This window comes from Pseudophryne corroboree, chromosome 8 (assembly GCF_028390025.1).
Source record: "Pseudophryne corroboree isolate aPseCor3 chromosome 8, aPseCor3.hap2, whole genome shotgun sequence".
NCBI lineage: Eukaryota > Metazoa > Chordata > Amphibia > Anura > Myobatrachidae > Pseudophryne > Pseudophryne corroboree.
The window spans coordinates 435,021,244-435,039,081 of record NC_086451.1 but is presented as its reverse complement, the minus strand read 5'-3'; the positions used below and the strand labels follow the sequence as shown (position 1 = coordinate 435,039,081).

Here is a 17,838-nt window from a genome sequence, read left to right as displayed (position 1 = left end):
GTTATAGTGGGCCTGCAGCACAAACACATAGATGTGGCGGTGGGGACTGTGGAGAAGACTCGGGCCGTGAACGTGTTACAGAAATGCAGTGTGACAGCTTAGGATAAAAACTACGGGCCTAGGCCCTGATTCGGCAGGGGTTGTAGTTGTAGCTGCAACCCTTCACATCAGCACAGAGCAAGTCCTTTCCCCATGTCTGTTCCCCCCCCCCCCCCCCTCTGTACTCACGTGCGAACGTTTCACTCTGCAGTGCTAATAAGTGTATCCCTCTCCCTGTGCAGCCTTACTGCAAAAGCAGATGGCAACCCACCAAGTTTCGGGTCGCAGCGGCTGCATGTGACGTCACGCAGCCACCGCAGCCTGTGCCCCGCAAACGGTCCAGACACTCCTGCGTTGTCCGGACCACGCCCCCCTCAACACCACAACGTCGCCCCCTAAACGCTGCATCGATGCCTCCTCCTGCCCCAGCGAACGCCTTGGCCTGTCAATCAGGCAGAGGCGTTGGCATATGCGAGATGCCGTCGCATCTCACCGTGTGCGTACGCGCAGTGTGGCTTCTGCACGTGCGCACACTGCAGAAGGGCTTCAGCATGCACCGTAGATGTGTTCCATACTGAACTGGGCCCCTTATTCAGAGTTGCAAGTAAACAGAACTGCAACTCATATTTTCAACAAAAAAAATAAGAATTTACTTACAGATAATTCTATTTCTCATAGTCCGTAGTGGATGCTGGGGACTCTGTAAGGACCATGGGGAATAGCGGCTCCGCAGGAGACTGGGCACATCTAAAGAAAGCTTTAGGACTATCTGGTGTGCACTGGCTCCTCCCCCTATGACCCTCCTCCAAGCCTCAGTTAGGATACTGTGCCCGGACGAGCGTACACAATAAGGAAGGATTTTGAATCCCGGGTAAGACTCATACCAGCCACACCAATCACACCGTATAACCTGTGATCTGAACCCAGTTAACAGCATGATAACAGAGGAGCCTCTGAAAGATGGCTCACAACAATAATAACCCGATTTTTGTAACAATAACTATGTACAAGTATTGCAGACAATCCGCACTTGGGATGGGCGCCCAGCATCCACTACGGACTATGAGAAATAGAATTATCGGTAAGTAAATTCTTATTTTCTCTAACGTCCTAAGTGGATGCTGGGGACTCCGTAAGGACCATGGGGATTATACCAAAGCTCCCAAACGGGCGGGAGAGTGCGGATGACTCTGCAGCACCAAATGAGAGAACTCCAGGTCCTCCTCAGCCAGGATATCAATTTTGTAGCATTTTACAAACGTATTTGCTCCTGACCAAGTAGCTGCTCGGCAAAGTTGTAAAGCCGAGACCCCTCGGGCAGCCGCCCAAGATGAGCCCACCTTCCTTGTGGAGTGGGCATTTACAGATTCTTGGCTGTGGCAGGCCTGCCACAGAATGTGCAAGCTGAATTGTACTACAAATCCAACGAGCAATAGTCTGCTTAGAAGCAGGAGCACCCAGCTTGTTGGGTGCACACAGGATAAACAGCGAGTCAGATTTCCTGACTCCAGCCGTCCTGGAAACATATATTTTCAGGGCACTGACAACGTCTAGCAACTTGGAGGCCTCCAAGTCCCTAGTAGCCGCAGGCACCACCAATAGGTTGGTTCAGGTGAGACGCTGAAACCACCTAGGGAGAAATTGAGGACGAGTCCTCAATTCCGCCCTGTCCGAATGGAAAATCAGATAAGGGCTTTTTCAGGATAAAGCCGCCAATTCTGACACGCGCCTGGCCCAGGCCAGGGCCAACAGCATGACCACTTTCCATGTGAGATATTTTAACTCCACAGATTTAAGTGGTTCAAACCAATGAGACTTTTGGAACCCAAACTACATTGAGATCCCAAAGTGCCACTGGAGGCACAAAAGGAGGCTGTATATGCAGTACCCCTTTTACAAACGTCTGAACTTCAGGGACTGAAGCTAGTTCTTTTTGGAAGAAAATTGACAGGGCCGAAATTTGAACCTTAATGGACCCCAATTTCAGGCCCATAGACACTCCTGTTTGCAGGAAATGTAGGAATCGACCCAGTTGAATTTCCTCTGTCGGGCCTTACTGGCCTCGCACCACGCAACATATTTTCGCCAATTGCGGTGATAATGTTTTTTTGCGGTTACATCCTTCCTGGCTTTGATCAGGATAGGGATGACTTCATCCGGAAGGCCTTTTTTCCTTCAGGATCCGGCGTTCAACCGCCATGCCGTCAAACGCAGCCGCGGTAAGTCTTGGAACAGACAGGGTCCTTGCTGGAGCAGGTCCCTTCTTAGAGGTAGAGGCCACGGATCCTCCGTGAGCATCTCTTGAAGTTCCGGTTACCAAGTCCTTCTTGGCCAATCCGGAACCACGAATATAGTGCTTACTCCTCTCCATCTTATCAATCTCTGTACCTTGGGTATGAGAGGCAGAGGAGGGAACACATACCCTGACTGGTACACCCACGGTGTTACCAGAGCGTCTACAGCTTATTGCCTGAGGGTCCCTGGACCTGGCGCAATACCTGTCGAGTTTTTAATCATGTGGAAGACTTCTGGGTGAAGTCCCCACTCTCCCGGGTGGAGGTCGTGCTGAGGAAGTCTGCTTCCCAGTTGTCCACTCCCGGAATGAATACTGCTGACAGTGCTATCACATGATTTTCCGCCCAGCGAAGAATCCTTGCAGCTTCTGCCATTGCCCTCCTGCTTCTTGTGCCACCCTGTCTGTTTACGTGGGTGACTGCCGTGATGTTGTCCGACTGGATCAACACCGGCTGACCTTGAAGCAGAGGTCTTGCTAAGCTTAGAGCATTGTAAATGTCCCTTAGCTTCAGGATATTTATGTGAAGTGATGTCTCCAGGCTTGACCATAAGCCCTGGATATTCCTTCCCTGTGTGACAGCTCCCCAGCCTCGCAGGCTGGCATCCGTGGTCACCAGGACCCAGTCCTGAATGCCTAATCTGCGGCCCTCTAGAAGATGAGCACTCTGCAACCACCACAGGAGGGACACCCTTGTCCTTGGTGACAGGGTTATCCGCTGATGCATCTGAAGATGCGATCCGGACCATTTGTCCAGCAGGTCCCACTGGAAAGTTCTTGCGTGGAATCTGCCGAATGGGATTGCTTCGTAGGAAGCCACCATTTTACCCAGAACCCTTGTGCATTGATGCACTGAGACTTGGCTCGGTTTTAGGAAGTTCCTGACTAGCTCGGATAACTCACTGGCTTTCTCCTCCGGGAGAAACACCTTTTTCTGGACTGTGTCCAGGATCATCCCTAGGAACAGAAGACACGTCGTCGGAACCAGGTGCGATTTTGGAATATTGAGAATCCAATCGTGCTGCCGCAACACTACCTGAGATAGTGCTACACCGACCTCCAACTGTTCCCTGGATCTTACCCTTATCAGGGAATTGTCCAAGGAAGGGATAACTAAAATTCACTTCCTTCGAAGGAATATCATCATTTCGGCCATTACCTTGGTAAAGACCCGGGGTGCCGTGTACCATCCATACGGCAGCGTCTGAACTGATAGTGACAGTTCTGTACCATAAACCTGAGGTACCCTTGGTGAGAAGGGTAAATTTTGACATGAAGGTAAGCATCCTTGATGTCCCGAGACATCATGTAGTCCCCTTCTTCCAGGTTCGCAATCACTGCTCTGAGTGACTCAATCTTGAATTTGAACCTCTGTACGTAAGTGTTCAAAGATTTTAGATTTAGAATCGGTCTCACCGAGCCGTCCGGCTTCGGTACCACAACAGTGTGGAATAATACCCCGTTCCCTGTTGCAGGAGGGGTATCTTGATTATCACCTGCTGGGAATACAGCTTGTGAATGGCTTCCAAAACTGTCTCCCTGTCAGAAGGAGACATCGGTAAAGCCGACTTTAGGAAACGGCGAGGGGGAGACGTCTCGAATTCTAATTTGTACCCCTGAGATATCACCTGAAGGATCCAGGGGTCTACTTGCGAGTGAGCCCACTGCGCGCTGAAATTCATTGAGACGGGCCCCCCACCGTGCCTGATTCTGCTTGTAAAGCCCCAGCGTATACTGAGGGCTTGGCAGAGGCGGGAGAGGGTTTCTGTTCCTGGGAACTGGCTGATTTCTGCAGCCTTTTTCCTCTCCCTCTGTCACGGGGCAGAAATGAGGAACCTTTTGCCCGCTTGTCCACGAAAAGACTGCGCCTGATAATACGGCGTCTTCTCATGTTGAGAGGCGACCTGGGGTACAAACGTGGAATTCCCAGCTGTTGCCGTGGCCACCAGGTCTGAAAGACCGACCCCAAATAACTCCTCCCTTAATAAAGCAATACTTCCAAATGCCGTTTGGAATACGCATCACCTGACCACTGACGTGTCCATAACCCTCTACTGGTAGAAATGGACAACGCGCTTAGACTTGATGCCAGTCGGCAAATATTCCGCTGTGCATCACGCATATATAAAAATGCATCTTTTAAATGCTCTATAGGCAAAAATATACTGTCCCTATCTAGGGTATCAATATTTTCAGTCAGGGAATCCGACCACGCCAACCCAGCACTGCACATCCAGGCTGAGGCGATTGCTGGTCGCAGTATAACACCAGTATGTGTGTAAATACCTTTTAGGATACCCTCCTGCTTTCTATCAGCAGGATCCTTAAGGGCGGCCATCTCAGGCGAAGCTAGAGCCCTTACAAGCGTGTGAGCGCTTTATCCCCCCTAGGGGGTGTTTCCCAACGCACCCTAACCTCTGGCGGGAAAGGATATAATGCCAATAACATTTTAGAAATTATCCGTTGTTATCGGGGGAAACCCACGCATCATCACACACCTCATTTAATTTCTCAGATTCAGGAAAACTACAGGTAGTTTTTCCTCACCGAACATAATACCCCTTTTTTGGTGGTACTCGTATTATCAGAAATGTGTAAAACATTTTTCATTGCCTCAATCATGTAACGTGTGGCCCTACTGGAAGTCACATTCGTCTCTTCACCGTCGACACTGGAGTCAGTATCCGTGTCGGCGTCTATATCTGCCATCTGAGGTAACGGGCGCTTTAGAGCCCCTGACGGCCTATGAGACGTCTGGACAGGCACAAGCTGAGTAGCCGGCTGTCTCATGTCAACCACTGTCTTTTATACAGAGCTGACACTGTCACGTATTCCTTCCAACAGTTCATCCACTCAGGTGTCGACCCCCTAGGGGGTGACATCACTATTACAGGCAATCTGCTCCGTCTCCACATCATTTTTCTCCTCATACATGTCGACACAAAAGCACCGACATACAGCACACACACAGGGAATGCTCTGATAGAGGACAGGACCCCACTAGCCCTTTGGGGAGACAGAGGGAGAGTTTGCCAGCACACACCAGAGCGCTATATATATACAGGGATAACCTTATATAAGTGTTTTTCCCCTTATAGCTGCTGTATAGTTAATACTGCGCCTAATTAGTGCCCCCCTCTCTTTTTTTAACCCTTTCTGTAGTGTAGTGACTGCAGGGGAGAGACAGGGAGCTTCCCTCCAACGGAGCTGTGTGGGGAAAATGGCGCCAGTGTGCTGAGGAGATAGGCTCCGCCCCTTTTTCGCGGACTTTTCTCCTGCTTTTTTATGGATTCTGGCAGGGGTTAAATGCATCCATATAGCCCAGAAGCTATATGTGATGCATTTTTTTTGCCATCCAAGGTGTTTTTATTGCGTCTCAGGGCGCCCCCCCCCCCAGCGCCCTGCACCCTCAGTGACCGAAGTGTGAAGTGTGCTGAGAGGAATGGCGCACAGCTGCAGTGCTGTGCGCTACCTTGTTGAAGACAGGACGTCTTCTGCCGCCGATTTTCCGGACCTCTTCTGCCTTCTGGCTCTGTAAGGGGGCCGGCGGCGCGGCTCTGGGACCCATCCAAGCTGGGCCTGTGATCGTCCCTCTGGAGCTAATGTCCAGTAGCCTAAGAAGCCCAATCCACTCTGCACGCAGGTGAGTTCGCTTCTTCTCCCCTTAGTCCTTCGATGCAGTGAGCCTGTTGCCAGCAGGTCTCACTGAAAATAAAAAACCTAATCTAAAACTTTCACTAAGAAGCTCAGGAGAGCCCCTAGTGTGCACCCTTCTCGTTCGGGCACAGAGATCTAACTGAGGCTTGGAGGAGGGTCATAGGGGGAGGAGCCAGTGCACACCAGATAGTCCTAAAGCTTTCTTTAGATGTCCCCAGTCTCCTGCGGAGCCGCTATTCCCCATGGTCCTTACGGAGTCCCCAGCATCCACTTAGGACGTTAGAGAAAAGTAAATAAATTAAACATTAAGGGCTAGATGCATCATCGCTTGGAAAGTAATAAAATGGAGAGTGAAAAAGTAGCAGCCAATCAGATCCTAACTGCCATGTCACAGGCTGTGTTTGAAAAATGGCAGTTAGGAGCTGATTGGCTGGTACTTTTTCACTCTCCATTTTATCACTTTCCAAGCGATAATACAACTAGCTCTGCATCTTTGGACTTTCGGTGGGCGGCGCAACAAGATGGCCGTGATTTTGTTTCCCTGAACTATATCGTTCACTATTCAGCCACATCGTTCCTCTCTGCTCACCCTGAGCTTAGTGCGCTTGTCTAACTTATATCAGTGTTAAACGGAAGACATAGGAAGCACATTTAACCATACATAAGGTAGACCTAGATATATTCTAAGGCAAATAGCCATTCCTAATAGGCCTTGCTGCTTAATTTAAGTATTTTTCAGGTGAGATGCACTTCACGATCTGGCCAATAGGATGCGGATACTGGGAAAACTATTTTTGCATTTTTGAGGGGGCGTGGCCATGACTCTCCATATTTGACCAGGTCCCTCCTCAGTACCTCCTGGCAGCCCTGCATGTCTACACCGGTTCCGGTATGAATGGTCGACCATGTTATGGTCGACAGTCATTAGGTCGACCACTATTGGTCGACATTGACCTGGTCGACACATGAAAATGGTCAACACATGAAAGGTCGACACATGAAAAGGTCGACATGAGTTTAACTTCTTTTTTTTTGTGTCTTTTTTTGCATAAAGTGAGTTGGGAACCCCAATTAGTGCACCGCGTCCCCTCGCATGGCTCGCTTTGCTCGCCATGCTTTGGGCATGGTGCCTTCGCTCGCCATGCTTCGGGCATGGTGCCTTCGCTCCGCTACCGCTTCGCTCGGCACAGATTACCGTTCCAATCGTAGTCCACGTGGATCGTAAAGTATGGAAAAGTTCCCCAAAAGAAAAAAAAGTTAAAAAACTCATGTCGACCTTTTCATGTGTCGACCATGTGTCCATGTCGACCTTTCAATGTCGACCATAACATGGTCGACCATGTGAACGGATACAGTCTACACCACACCCTGATTGTACTTCATCTGTGTCATCGCTCCCACTGCCAGCCCATTCAAGTCCCTGATCCTGGCCCCTTAGTTGTACGCAGTCACAGGCCATTTACAGAGTTAAGAAAACATACGCAAGCGTATTAAAAAATAAATGCATGCAACTCGCGGCCCAACAAAATCCAAATCATGTTTCCGTCTGACTCTAAATAAAGGCCCTATTTATTGTTATATACTCACACCGCAGAGCATAAAAATAATGTGGAGGGGCACTTCTTGCGGCATACATGTAAGGGGGAACCTTCTGATGGTATTGACTTATGTCAACAGCTATTTTAGCCAATTTGAGCGATGACCACCAACCCCCAGGCGTGCCACATTATCGCTCCACCAGTTACCCATCGGTCCTGATCTTCAGTAAGCGGTCAGGAAGGATTCTGCCTGACAAACCAGCAAAGAGGTGCTGCAGCAGTTACACATTGCCCAAGATGTTCCAGGTGCCAGTCACGCAACAATTGCCCCTCCTAAAACTGGACCACCACATTGGTGTGCAAATAACACTCAAAGCCTGTGAGTGGGTGATCTTAGCAAGCGGTACCAGTAGCCGGCATCAATTGCTGATCAACAACCAAATCCTGTAAAGCATTGTGGAGTGGGGTGGTATAGTAAGCCCATCCCGCCACACACACAGTATATACATGAAAAGGGTCTGGAGAACCTGTGTACATTCTGCAACATCCCACTTTGACTGTCACCTAAAAAGCCAGCTGTGATCATGTGACTAAAACTAGAAGAGGAAATAAATCACATTAGAGGGAGAAACAAAAAAAAAAATCTGGTTCATCCAGCCCGGTAGGAGTTACCTCAGGCAGCTTCTTCAGCAACATGTCCACTATTGCGGCTTCCTTGTACTCCTCGAAGGCCTCCGCCTTTTTATACATCTGCTTGGCATCAGCGCGAGCTCGGACTTCAATTGCGTACGCCTCAGCTTCTCCCTTTACCTGAGGAGAGAGAGAATACAGGTGTAAATACGCCTAGAACGCAGCTCGCTGGCCTCATTATTTGCAGCTTACACTCTAATATGGCCATGTTATTGCAGAAGAGTAAGATACATAGATGTGGCGTTTACTAACCCTGATGGACTCTGCTTGTGCCTCAGCTGCAGTGATGAGCTTCATTCTGCAAGACATAAAGCAGATTAGAGGATGGAAGGCGAGAAGTGATGAGAGGAGTAAGGCAGAGTGGTAGGATGTAGATACATGGGTGATTAGAAAATGAGAGGTTCCTTTCTCCCAGCCAGCAGCTGCCAGCGCCATCTTGGGGACCTTTCTGCACACTGGCTTCCTCTTGAGTGCCGATGAGATCCACAATCAACTGGCTTTCCACCCTCTATATGAAGTACCCCTGAATGTCTGCTACCAGCTCTCCCACAGGCGCCGAGCCCCCCACAAACCTATATATATCCTGCGGAAAAATCCTTCCCCGTCAGGCGTGGGCTATTTTCAGGATGAGGTTACAAGTTACCTTTTACCAATGAACTACCCTCGGCTCACCGAAGAGGTTTCTCAATACCTAGAGGTGCCTTTCCACTATCAAAGAGTTGGCGACGGCTCTGTCTTCTACCCCTAGTAGAAAGAACCCAGGTTCTGATGGGTTCCCATGTGGTTACTACTACAAGACCTTTCATACCTCCCATCTGCCTCTTTCTAAAACCATGCAATGTGGTAACGGCTGAAGACACTTTTCTCCACAATCACTTGAGGCTCACATTTCTGAAATTCCTAAGAAGGGCAAGGACCTGACCCACTGCTTGAGCTCTAGACAATTCTCGCTTTTAAATGTGGACTTTAAACTTTTGCCAAACTGCTCGACGATCATTTAAGCACCATTCTTCCATGTTTGGTCCATCGGGATCAGGTGGTATTTGTTTACAGAAGAGGGACAAAAGATCTGATCATGTAAAGGCGGGGAACCCTCCCTCCCCGCAGCCTAAACCTAACCCTCCTCCCCTGCAGCCTAACCCTAATCCCCTCGGGTAGTGCCTAAACCTAACCCACCACCCACAGCCTGACCCTAATCCAGCCTGGCACACTTACAATATGAATGCCAGCAGTCAGGATTCACGTGCCGGGATTTTGATCTATGTCAGGGATCCGGTGCCGGTCTTCCTACCAGTTTCGGCATTCCGACTGCCAGCATCCCGATCACTGGTATGGTGTCCAGATCCCTTGTGTTTGGTGTCCTGGAGTATATGGGCCTGGTTCCTCATTGTTTCCACAGAATTCTTTCCTTTTATAGTTCTCCCTCAGGCAGGATCATAGTCAGTGGTGCCCTCTCTAAATCTTTTGCTATTTGAAGGTATTAGACAATGGTGCCCCCTTTCCCACCTACTTTTTGTCCAGTGTATAGAAGCTTTGGTGAGAGCAATCAGGGCAAACACTGACATCAAAGGGTTTGAATTGGGGAGAAATATCACAAACTCTCTCTTTTCACAGATTATCTACTCGCCTCATTCTCTAATCCTTTGATCTCACTCCCAGATCTACTGGCAGAGTTTCATAGATTTAAGGGGGGTATACCCGGAGAGATCCGTGCTTAAATTCTAAGCAATCCGAGTAGAATGCTTAGAAATTAAGAGCGGATCTCTCCGCGTGTATGCCCCACAGCGATAGCCGCGCATCGCAATCTAGTCAGGTCGCTCACTTCACTGCTGGGTGAAATGAGCGTTCCCCCCCCATCACTCAGCACACATCTCCCCCTTGTGTATGGGGCTTAAGTCACCTTTCAGATTTCAAAATTAATTCCATGGAGTCTGTAGCCTTAAATGTTTCCACACCAGTGCTCCTAACTGAGAGTGTTAAGGCGGTGTACCATTTAAAATGGCACCCTTTAATTTCATTATCTTGGCATCACTTGTTTCAACTTAATTTTCTGCCATTGTTGGCCACACTGAAATCCAATTTTCACAAGTGGTCATCATTTGGCCTGTCCTGGTCTCCAGCTACCACACTTCCTCAGTTGAGCCAATCAGTACATTTGGCACTAGTGGTTGAGGTGTCTCGTTTATCTTCCCTTACAATGGCCCCCTATTGAGGAACAATCTGCTAGTGTCTCTTCCCACATGTTGCCATGGTTACTCAAGATCCCTAGGCTCAGATATCCCACAACTGACCCTACGCTGCAATGTTGGAAGAAACTCAAGCATGTCTCTCAATTTGCCCCTGACATGTCCCTACTCACACCCAGAGTGTCCAACACTGACTACCACCAGGGATTCCCCAAAGCATCTCTCATCTTGGTCTCCTGATGGTGTACCCCAGTGGTAGCCAACCCTGGTCCTCAAGAGCTACCAACAGTTGACGTTTTCCAGCTCACCTGGCAGGTGCACATGTGCAGTTATTTCTGTCACATTTTAAAAGATCCACAGGTGGACTCTGTAAGGAGACCTGGAAAACATGCACTGTTAGCTCTCGAGGACCAGGGTTGGCTACCCCTGGTGTACCCCTTCTCAGCCAATAGGTAGATTACATAGGGGATCATTCCGAGTTGATCGTAGCTGTGCTAAATTTAGCACAGCTACGATCATGTTCCCAGACATGCGGGGGGACGCCCAGCACAGGGCTAGCCCGCCCCGCATTTCTGTTCGGCCCTCCCCGCACAAGTTCAAAAGCATCGCACAGTGGTGATGCTTTTGTACTTGTCGATTAACTCCCAGCCAGCGCAGCTCCTGCGGCTGGCCGGGAGTTGCTCGTCGCTGCCCCTGGTCGCAGCGGCTGCGTGTGACGTCACGCAGCCGCTGCGGCCCGCCCCCCGCACGGTCCAGCCACGCCTGCGTTGGCCGGACTGCGCCCCCAAAACGGTGGCCAAACGCCGCCGTGCCACCCCCTCCCACCCAGCGATAGCCTCTGCCTGTCAATCAGGCAGAGGCAATCACTAGGGAATGACGCCCTTCAGCCGTCCGGCATGCGCCGGCGCACGCTCAGTTCCCACCGGATCGTTGCGCTGCGATAAACTGCGGCGAGCGATCGGATCGGAATGACCCCCATAGTAACAGTTTTTGAGGTTGAAAAAAGACAATTTGCCATTGAGTTCAACCTATTTGTGGTCTCCTACGCTGTATTATTTGTAGGACTAATTTAGTCTGTTGCTAATGTCGGCCGTTGTGTGTATTCCTCTTTTTTTGTTTCTTTAAATAACTATAGTGTGTGACTACGCACCATAACCCTGTATATCCTTATCCATTAGGTACTTATCAAGCCAATTTTTAAAAGTGTTGACCGAGTTCGACATTAATGCTCTTTCAAACACGTATTGTCCTTACTGTGAAGAAACCTTTACGTCTCTGAGTGCAAAATCTCCTCTCCTCTAACCTAAGTGGGTGTCCATGTGTCCTCTGTGTTGATCTTACCAAAAACAGATCCCCGCAAGCTCTGTATATTGTCCCCTTATATATTTGTAAATGTAGATCGTGTCCCCTTTTAGTCTCCTTTTCCAGTGTAAACATGCCAAGCCTTGCAAGCCTTTTTCGTATTCCAACGTCTCCGTTCCCTTAATTAGTTTAATCGCCCGCCTCTGAACCTTTTCTAGTTCCAAAATATCCTTTTTGTAGTATGGTGCCAAAAATTGTGCACAGTATTCAAGATGTGGCCTCACTAGGGATTTATATAATGGGATTATAACACTCTCATTGCTTGCATCAATTCCCCGCTTTATACATGCTAATACCTTGTTAGCCTTCTTTGGATTGATTCTAATAGAGTCCGTTCATTTATGCATCTCAAATGCTCTCTTGACCTTCCCTCACAATCCTTCAGACTATGAGCCTAATTCATCTTGGATCGCAAAAGCAATATCTTTCTTTAATGGTCAAAACCATGTGCACTGCAGGTGGGCCAGAGACAACATGTGCAGAGAGAGTTAGATTTGGGTGGGGTGTGTTCAAAACTGAAATGAAAATTGCAGTGTAAAATTAAGGCAGCCAGTATTTACCCTGCACAGAAACAAAATAACCCACCCAAATCTAACTCTCTCTGCACATGTTGCATTTGCCCCACCTGCACTGCACATGATTTTACCCATTAGAGAAAGATTTTGCTTTTGTGATCCATGCTGAATTAGGCCCTATATCTCCAATTAAGACAATTTATCATCTCTTTACACAAAAGTCACAGATTAGACACCTTATGAACACAGCCAGAGTAGCCATCCCCGGCCTTTGGAGATCCACATCTCCTACCTCCACCTCTCAGTGGTTTAAGAGAATCTAGAGGACCTGACCGCATCATTTGTTTAAAAACTCTGATTTTAATGTAATATGGCATGACTGGTTGAGATTCAAGGAATCAGAGGATTATAAATCCCATTACATACCTCCCCCTTTGGCGATAGTTCTCTACCCCCAGAACCAGCCCTTTCATCTCCTTCAGCCCATCCATAAAACCTCCTATCTTTAGTAAAACTCCCTTGATTGATCCTATAGGTTCCTCATCAGTTGACATTTACCCCCTTTTACCTAAGGCAGAGACTCGCCTCCTTTCCACTTTCTTCCCTTCTCATTTCCCCATGTACGCTATCCATCCACCCATACTTCTATTCAAATCTCTACTGCCTTTTCTCCCTCCTCTTCTATCAATATCTTACACTGTAGTTGTTTATTTCTTATTTTCTAGCATCACAGTCAGTATGATTATTACTGTTTATTATGTTCTCTGGTACCTCCTTATGTCTTTTATAATCAGATCTTATACCTTTTTTTTTTTTTTAACCTGTTTATACTGTATCTATGTTAACTATATGTAATGGTGCTCTCTTTATTGTCTTAATAAACACAGATTGCATAACAGAAAATGAGAAAGGGATAGTATAAGGACTACATAGCAAACCTCTCCGCCTCAGCAAGCTTCTCCAGTCGGTAGCGCTCTGCATCTGCCGGTTTCTTGATTCTGGCCTCTAGTTCCTTCTCCCTACGGCTAATTTCTTGCTCCTGTAGCATGACCTGCTGGCCCCTCTCCACCACCTGAACTTGGACCTTCTGCTCCTCAATCTTTTGCTTTGTCTTAGCTACCTAAAAATCAGGAAGCCACAGGTCAACCAAATGTCTCCTGTGGTGGATTAGCTCTGGGTAGTGATGGCTGTACCTGTAACTGATAGGCCAGGTCACTCTCTGCCTTCCTGCTGTTCACCTCCAGGTCATAAATGGCCTGCTTCAGTTCAAAGTCTCTCTGAGCTTTCGCCATCTCTACTTCACTGATGTACTGAGCGGACACTTTCATCTGTAGGGCCTCTGCCTCCTGCAACACAGCAATGTGTTACCATTTACACCAACAATACCGAAAGATCAGGCACTCCTGCTTGAAGAACGGGAGTGGATGTAGCTAATTCCAAAACAGCATTTTCTCCAATCAGTCCACTGTGAAGAACCGGGCTTGAACTAGAGATGGACGCTATTACAGTAGCGACTGCATCTTTTGCCACAGCTGCTACTCTGTCATTATGCCAATGCTACGGCCAATGATTGACCTACTGAGATGACTATTGGCTGCGTTGCTGTTCCATCGGTTACACCATCTGAGGTTCCACCAACTCTATGGAGGCACAGAATCGCCATCTGGACATGGTCGCTGGTGTCTGTACAATTGCGTCTGGCTCTGCCTGCATCTGGCTAGCCATCCCACCTAGTTACCACCCAGAAACAGCCACTGAAATTGCATGGATCTGCATCTCAGAGCGTTAACCATCGGGATACATGAGCAGACTGAAAACATTGGATGCATGTGTCTGATGCCATCGCAACCACTGAAACAGGCCCACAGTGTGCTCTTACCTTTTTGTCTGCTGAGGTCACGTCGCTTGTATGACTTTCAACTACCCTCCTTTCTAATACTTCCTCTCTTTCTCTAATATCCTCCCAGCCAGATCACATAATAACAGTGCATGAACAAGCAACATTCAGTCCTATTCTGTACAAGTCATGTTACTATCTTTGCTAGTAGTATGGACTTCTCCAGACATCAGTAACAAGTCCACGTTTCAATCACCTTAATTCCAGCGTCTCTCTTGGCCACGGCCTCGCCAATCCTAGCATCTTTTTGCACCTGAGCAGTCCTGGCTTTACCCAGGGAGAGCAGGTAACCCTAGAAGTCAAAAGACATTGACAACTGGATGAATATGACTCCTACCTCAATAAATCCACCCCATCCTTCTTCTGCAGATCCCCTAATCTCTTAATTTTTACCTGATCATCATGGATGTCCTTCAAGGTGTAGCTTACAACACTGATCCCCATATTCACAAGGTCAGAAGAGGCCACTTTGAAAACCTGCTCTGAAAACTTCTGCCGGTCCTTATAGATCTCCTGGCCAGGAGAAAGGGAGAAGGTGAAGACATTGGGAAAGAATCAAAGAAGAACCTATTATGGATCTTACAAGAAGTATATTAATAATATACTGAGAAATCTGTGCCCTAAAATATAAGGACATCAGGGACAATATGTAACAGCCTGCGAGGTTCAGGCTGTTTGGGAATTCTGGTGAGTCATCTAGGAGCTTGGTGATCATATAGAAATGCAAGGCCACAGGCTGAGTGCTCTGTACTGGTGAGAGACCTCCCAGGTGACTTATAATATCCTTATTTCATGTGAGTGGGCTACATTATTATAATGCACATGTATCAGTTAGCTGCACCCAAAGTTTCTTAAATTAGTCGATGCTCATATTCAGGTGTGTTAGCTTCATTGACAGTTTTACATTACAACATTTTCCAAACGAGCGCGACACAAGTGACATCACTATACTCCAGACTGAAGCTATATTTTATGGGCGTGACATCAGTATACTATACTTTATGGTTATAAGTGACAACATTACTTCTCAATAGAAGGATGTCCATGTCACTTGAGTAAAATGAATGAAATAAATTATGCAGCCACGCTACTGCCAGACTTCCTAAATAAATCTAACATTGTCATAAGACACAACACCAGACGTACAGCCTTACCTCCACCGTCATGTGAGCCATGATGGCACGCTGGTGACCCTCCAAGGTCTCGAGGGCAATGTGCTGCACCTCATTATCTGCTTTACCAAGGAACATCTGGCAAGCAGCTGCCAGCATCTCCTTATTCTGGCCCTGAATTTTTACCTGCAAGAGTGTGATAGATTGGGCGGGTGGATATTATGATGAAAGCTCTCAATCAAGTGACAAAAAAAAAAAATGTTCTTTAAAGCTAAAACTAGATTTCAAAACCACTGATTCATAAAAAAACAGCTAATAGCAGTATTCAGTCTGGAAGAAACAGTTTCAGGAACTTGTCAGTACAGTATACCTGGCGTTTTTATAGAGAAATATTACTGTATAAATGAGCCCTACTGATAGCGATTGGTCAGGAAACTCGGCAGCAGCAGAATGTACCTGGTGGTAGAGGGCATCTAGAAAGTGAACGCAAGCATCATGAGATTGGCTCATATTCTGGCCTGAGATGCCCCCTCTTTAGCCAGGTATACTCCAGTGACACCAACTAACATCAATATAGAGTAGGCCTGGAAACCATGGAGGTATCTTCTCCATCATTGAGAGAGGAACAAAAAACAGTGCCGATTACGCGCTACATTCAGAAGACCACATGGTCTGGACACCAAAATTAAGACTAAAGGGTTAATTGCATCAACAATAAAAAGTCTGACCTGTTTGGGCAGCTGCCAACTCCAAAAATGACTGTGACCAACATTTCTGAGTAGTTGAGCCAGACGCACAAGGTCAGACCCTTCCTGTGTTACTATGGAAACTTTTACATATTGTACCCAACGTTCCAAGATGCCCTTCCAGATTAGATCATCCCTTTCATGACGGTAGTTTAGGAGCCACACATCGTGTGCTCCTATCCTGCCTTACCTGAGCAATACCAGTAACTGAGATGGGGACTCCATGTCGTGTATAGACCTTCTCACTCTTCACATTCAGCGTCATCGTATTCAGGGAGATCCTAAAAGGTGACATAATACAGGATATATAGACACCTACTGTAATGCCGGATGAACAGCGAGACAGGTAAATGTATCTCACCTCTGAATCCGCTGTACACCGGGCAGGACAAACACCCGGCCACCCGAAATCATTACAGGAGGGCTGCGGCACATGCCTGAAAACAAAGAAAAAACTTAAAGGGCTCAAACCAATTACAGTCGCGGCACAAGTAAGGGAGGCGGTATACCGTATATCCAATAGGATCCCTCCCAGTGTCCCCCGCGGCTTGTGAATGCGCTGGGTTTTGGTCGTGCATGCACAATAGAACTAAAGAGTCAGAAACTTGGAAGTTCCCATACCACAAAGGACAACTCTTATCGGGAGAGCTGTCCATTGCTTATATCTTCAGAATAAATAGAAGCCGCTATGCATGCGATCAGTGGCGGGATGCATCACATGTTCTTGATGCATCCCGCCCAATGTTGGAGACTTATCAAACCTACTACAGAGGACAAAGTGGAAAGGTTACCCATAGAAACCAACCAGCTTCTGGCTATCATTTCTCTAGTAAAGGCTATAAAATAATAACTAGGAGCTAAACACTTTCCTTTGTCCATTTCAATAAATAAATCTCCCCCAATACATTGTACATGAAGCTTTTGCTGATTGGCCGTATCGACGACCTTGCCTTATTCAGAACCACTGTTATGGACAAGTTGCTTTAAAGAGAAAAAAAAAAAAAAAGAACCGGTTGTTGTATGATCAGTTTGGCCTTGTTCAACCTAACTGGGTGACAGGAGAAAGATGTGTGACCTCATACTACACATTCCAGACACTAACAAGAAAAGGACGGCATTCTCACCCAGGCACTCATTCACCTACACAATCACAGCTTCTTAACAAATTCTGTAGGAGATACATGGATAAATCAAGACTGTATTCTGAACAAAAATACAGTGTTTCTCCTTTTACCACTCAAAATGTGAATATTGCTGATACAAGTGATACAATGTTATGTATTGTTAAAAAGTCGTCATCGTTCCCAAGATATAATCATAGGAAGAGCCAGACTGGACCTGAGGCTATGTGCACTACACTGATTTTTTTTTAAGCATGCGTTTTATAGTAATTATTCTTAGCGTTCCATCCTCTGACAAATCATCATCTGTTTTTTTTTTTTAAATCTCTCTAGATGGCACAAAGTATGGCTGCCATGTCATACAGGTCATGTAATGAAAGAGGGATGGGCATTTTACAGTGCAGCGAGAGCTCAGAGGGGTTTTCCAAAGCCCCTCTATTGAATAAATCATGTGACTGTGATGCTAGTCACATGACATTAGTAGCAGTCTGAAGAGACAATATTAGGATAACTGGAAATTACCAAGCTTCTTCATATAGCCTGCCACAGTGCTTTATACTGTAAGTGTGCAAGACAAGCTACTGTACCTGATACAACCATGGCTTCATTCGGTCCACAGGTGTGAAACGACATCTGAATAGCAAACAATGGAAGCATGTTAGTGTCCTGTACATAATGCAGT

At 47.2% G+C, this 17,838-nt stretch overlaps 1 protein-coding gene across 2 annotated transcripts in view; it reads right to left on the bottom strand.

Annotated features, from left to right (window-relative positions):
- LOC134949451 (flotillin-1-like) overlaps nt 1-17,838 on the bottom strand; it is a 91,425-nt gene that overhangs the window by 12,242 nt on the left and 61,345 nt on the right. For both annotated transcript variants that reach the window (XM_063938022.1, XM_063938023.1), the window contains exons 2-11: nt 17,744-17,789; nt 16,397-16,472; nt 16,226-16,316; nt 15,332-15,475; nt 14,571-14,690; nt 14,374-14,469; nt 13,474-13,626; nt 13,219-13,400; nt 8,470-8,515; nt 8,200-8,337 (exon numbers count right to left, since the gene is read on the bottom strand). In XM_063938022.1, the coding sequence (XP_063794092.1) occupies nt 8,200-8,337; nt 8,470-8,515; nt 13,219-13,400; nt 13,474-13,626; nt 14,374-14,469; nt 14,571-14,690; nt 15,332-15,475; nt 16,226-16,316; nt 16,397-16,472; nt 17,744-17,789 (1,092 nt within the window). The remainder of the gene's footprint in view (nt 1-8,199; nt 8,338-8,469; nt 8,516-13,218; nt 13,401-13,473; nt 13,627-14,373; nt 14,470-14,570; nt 14,691-15,331; nt 15,476-16,225; nt 16,317-16,396; nt 16,473-17,743; nt 17,790-17,838) is intronic.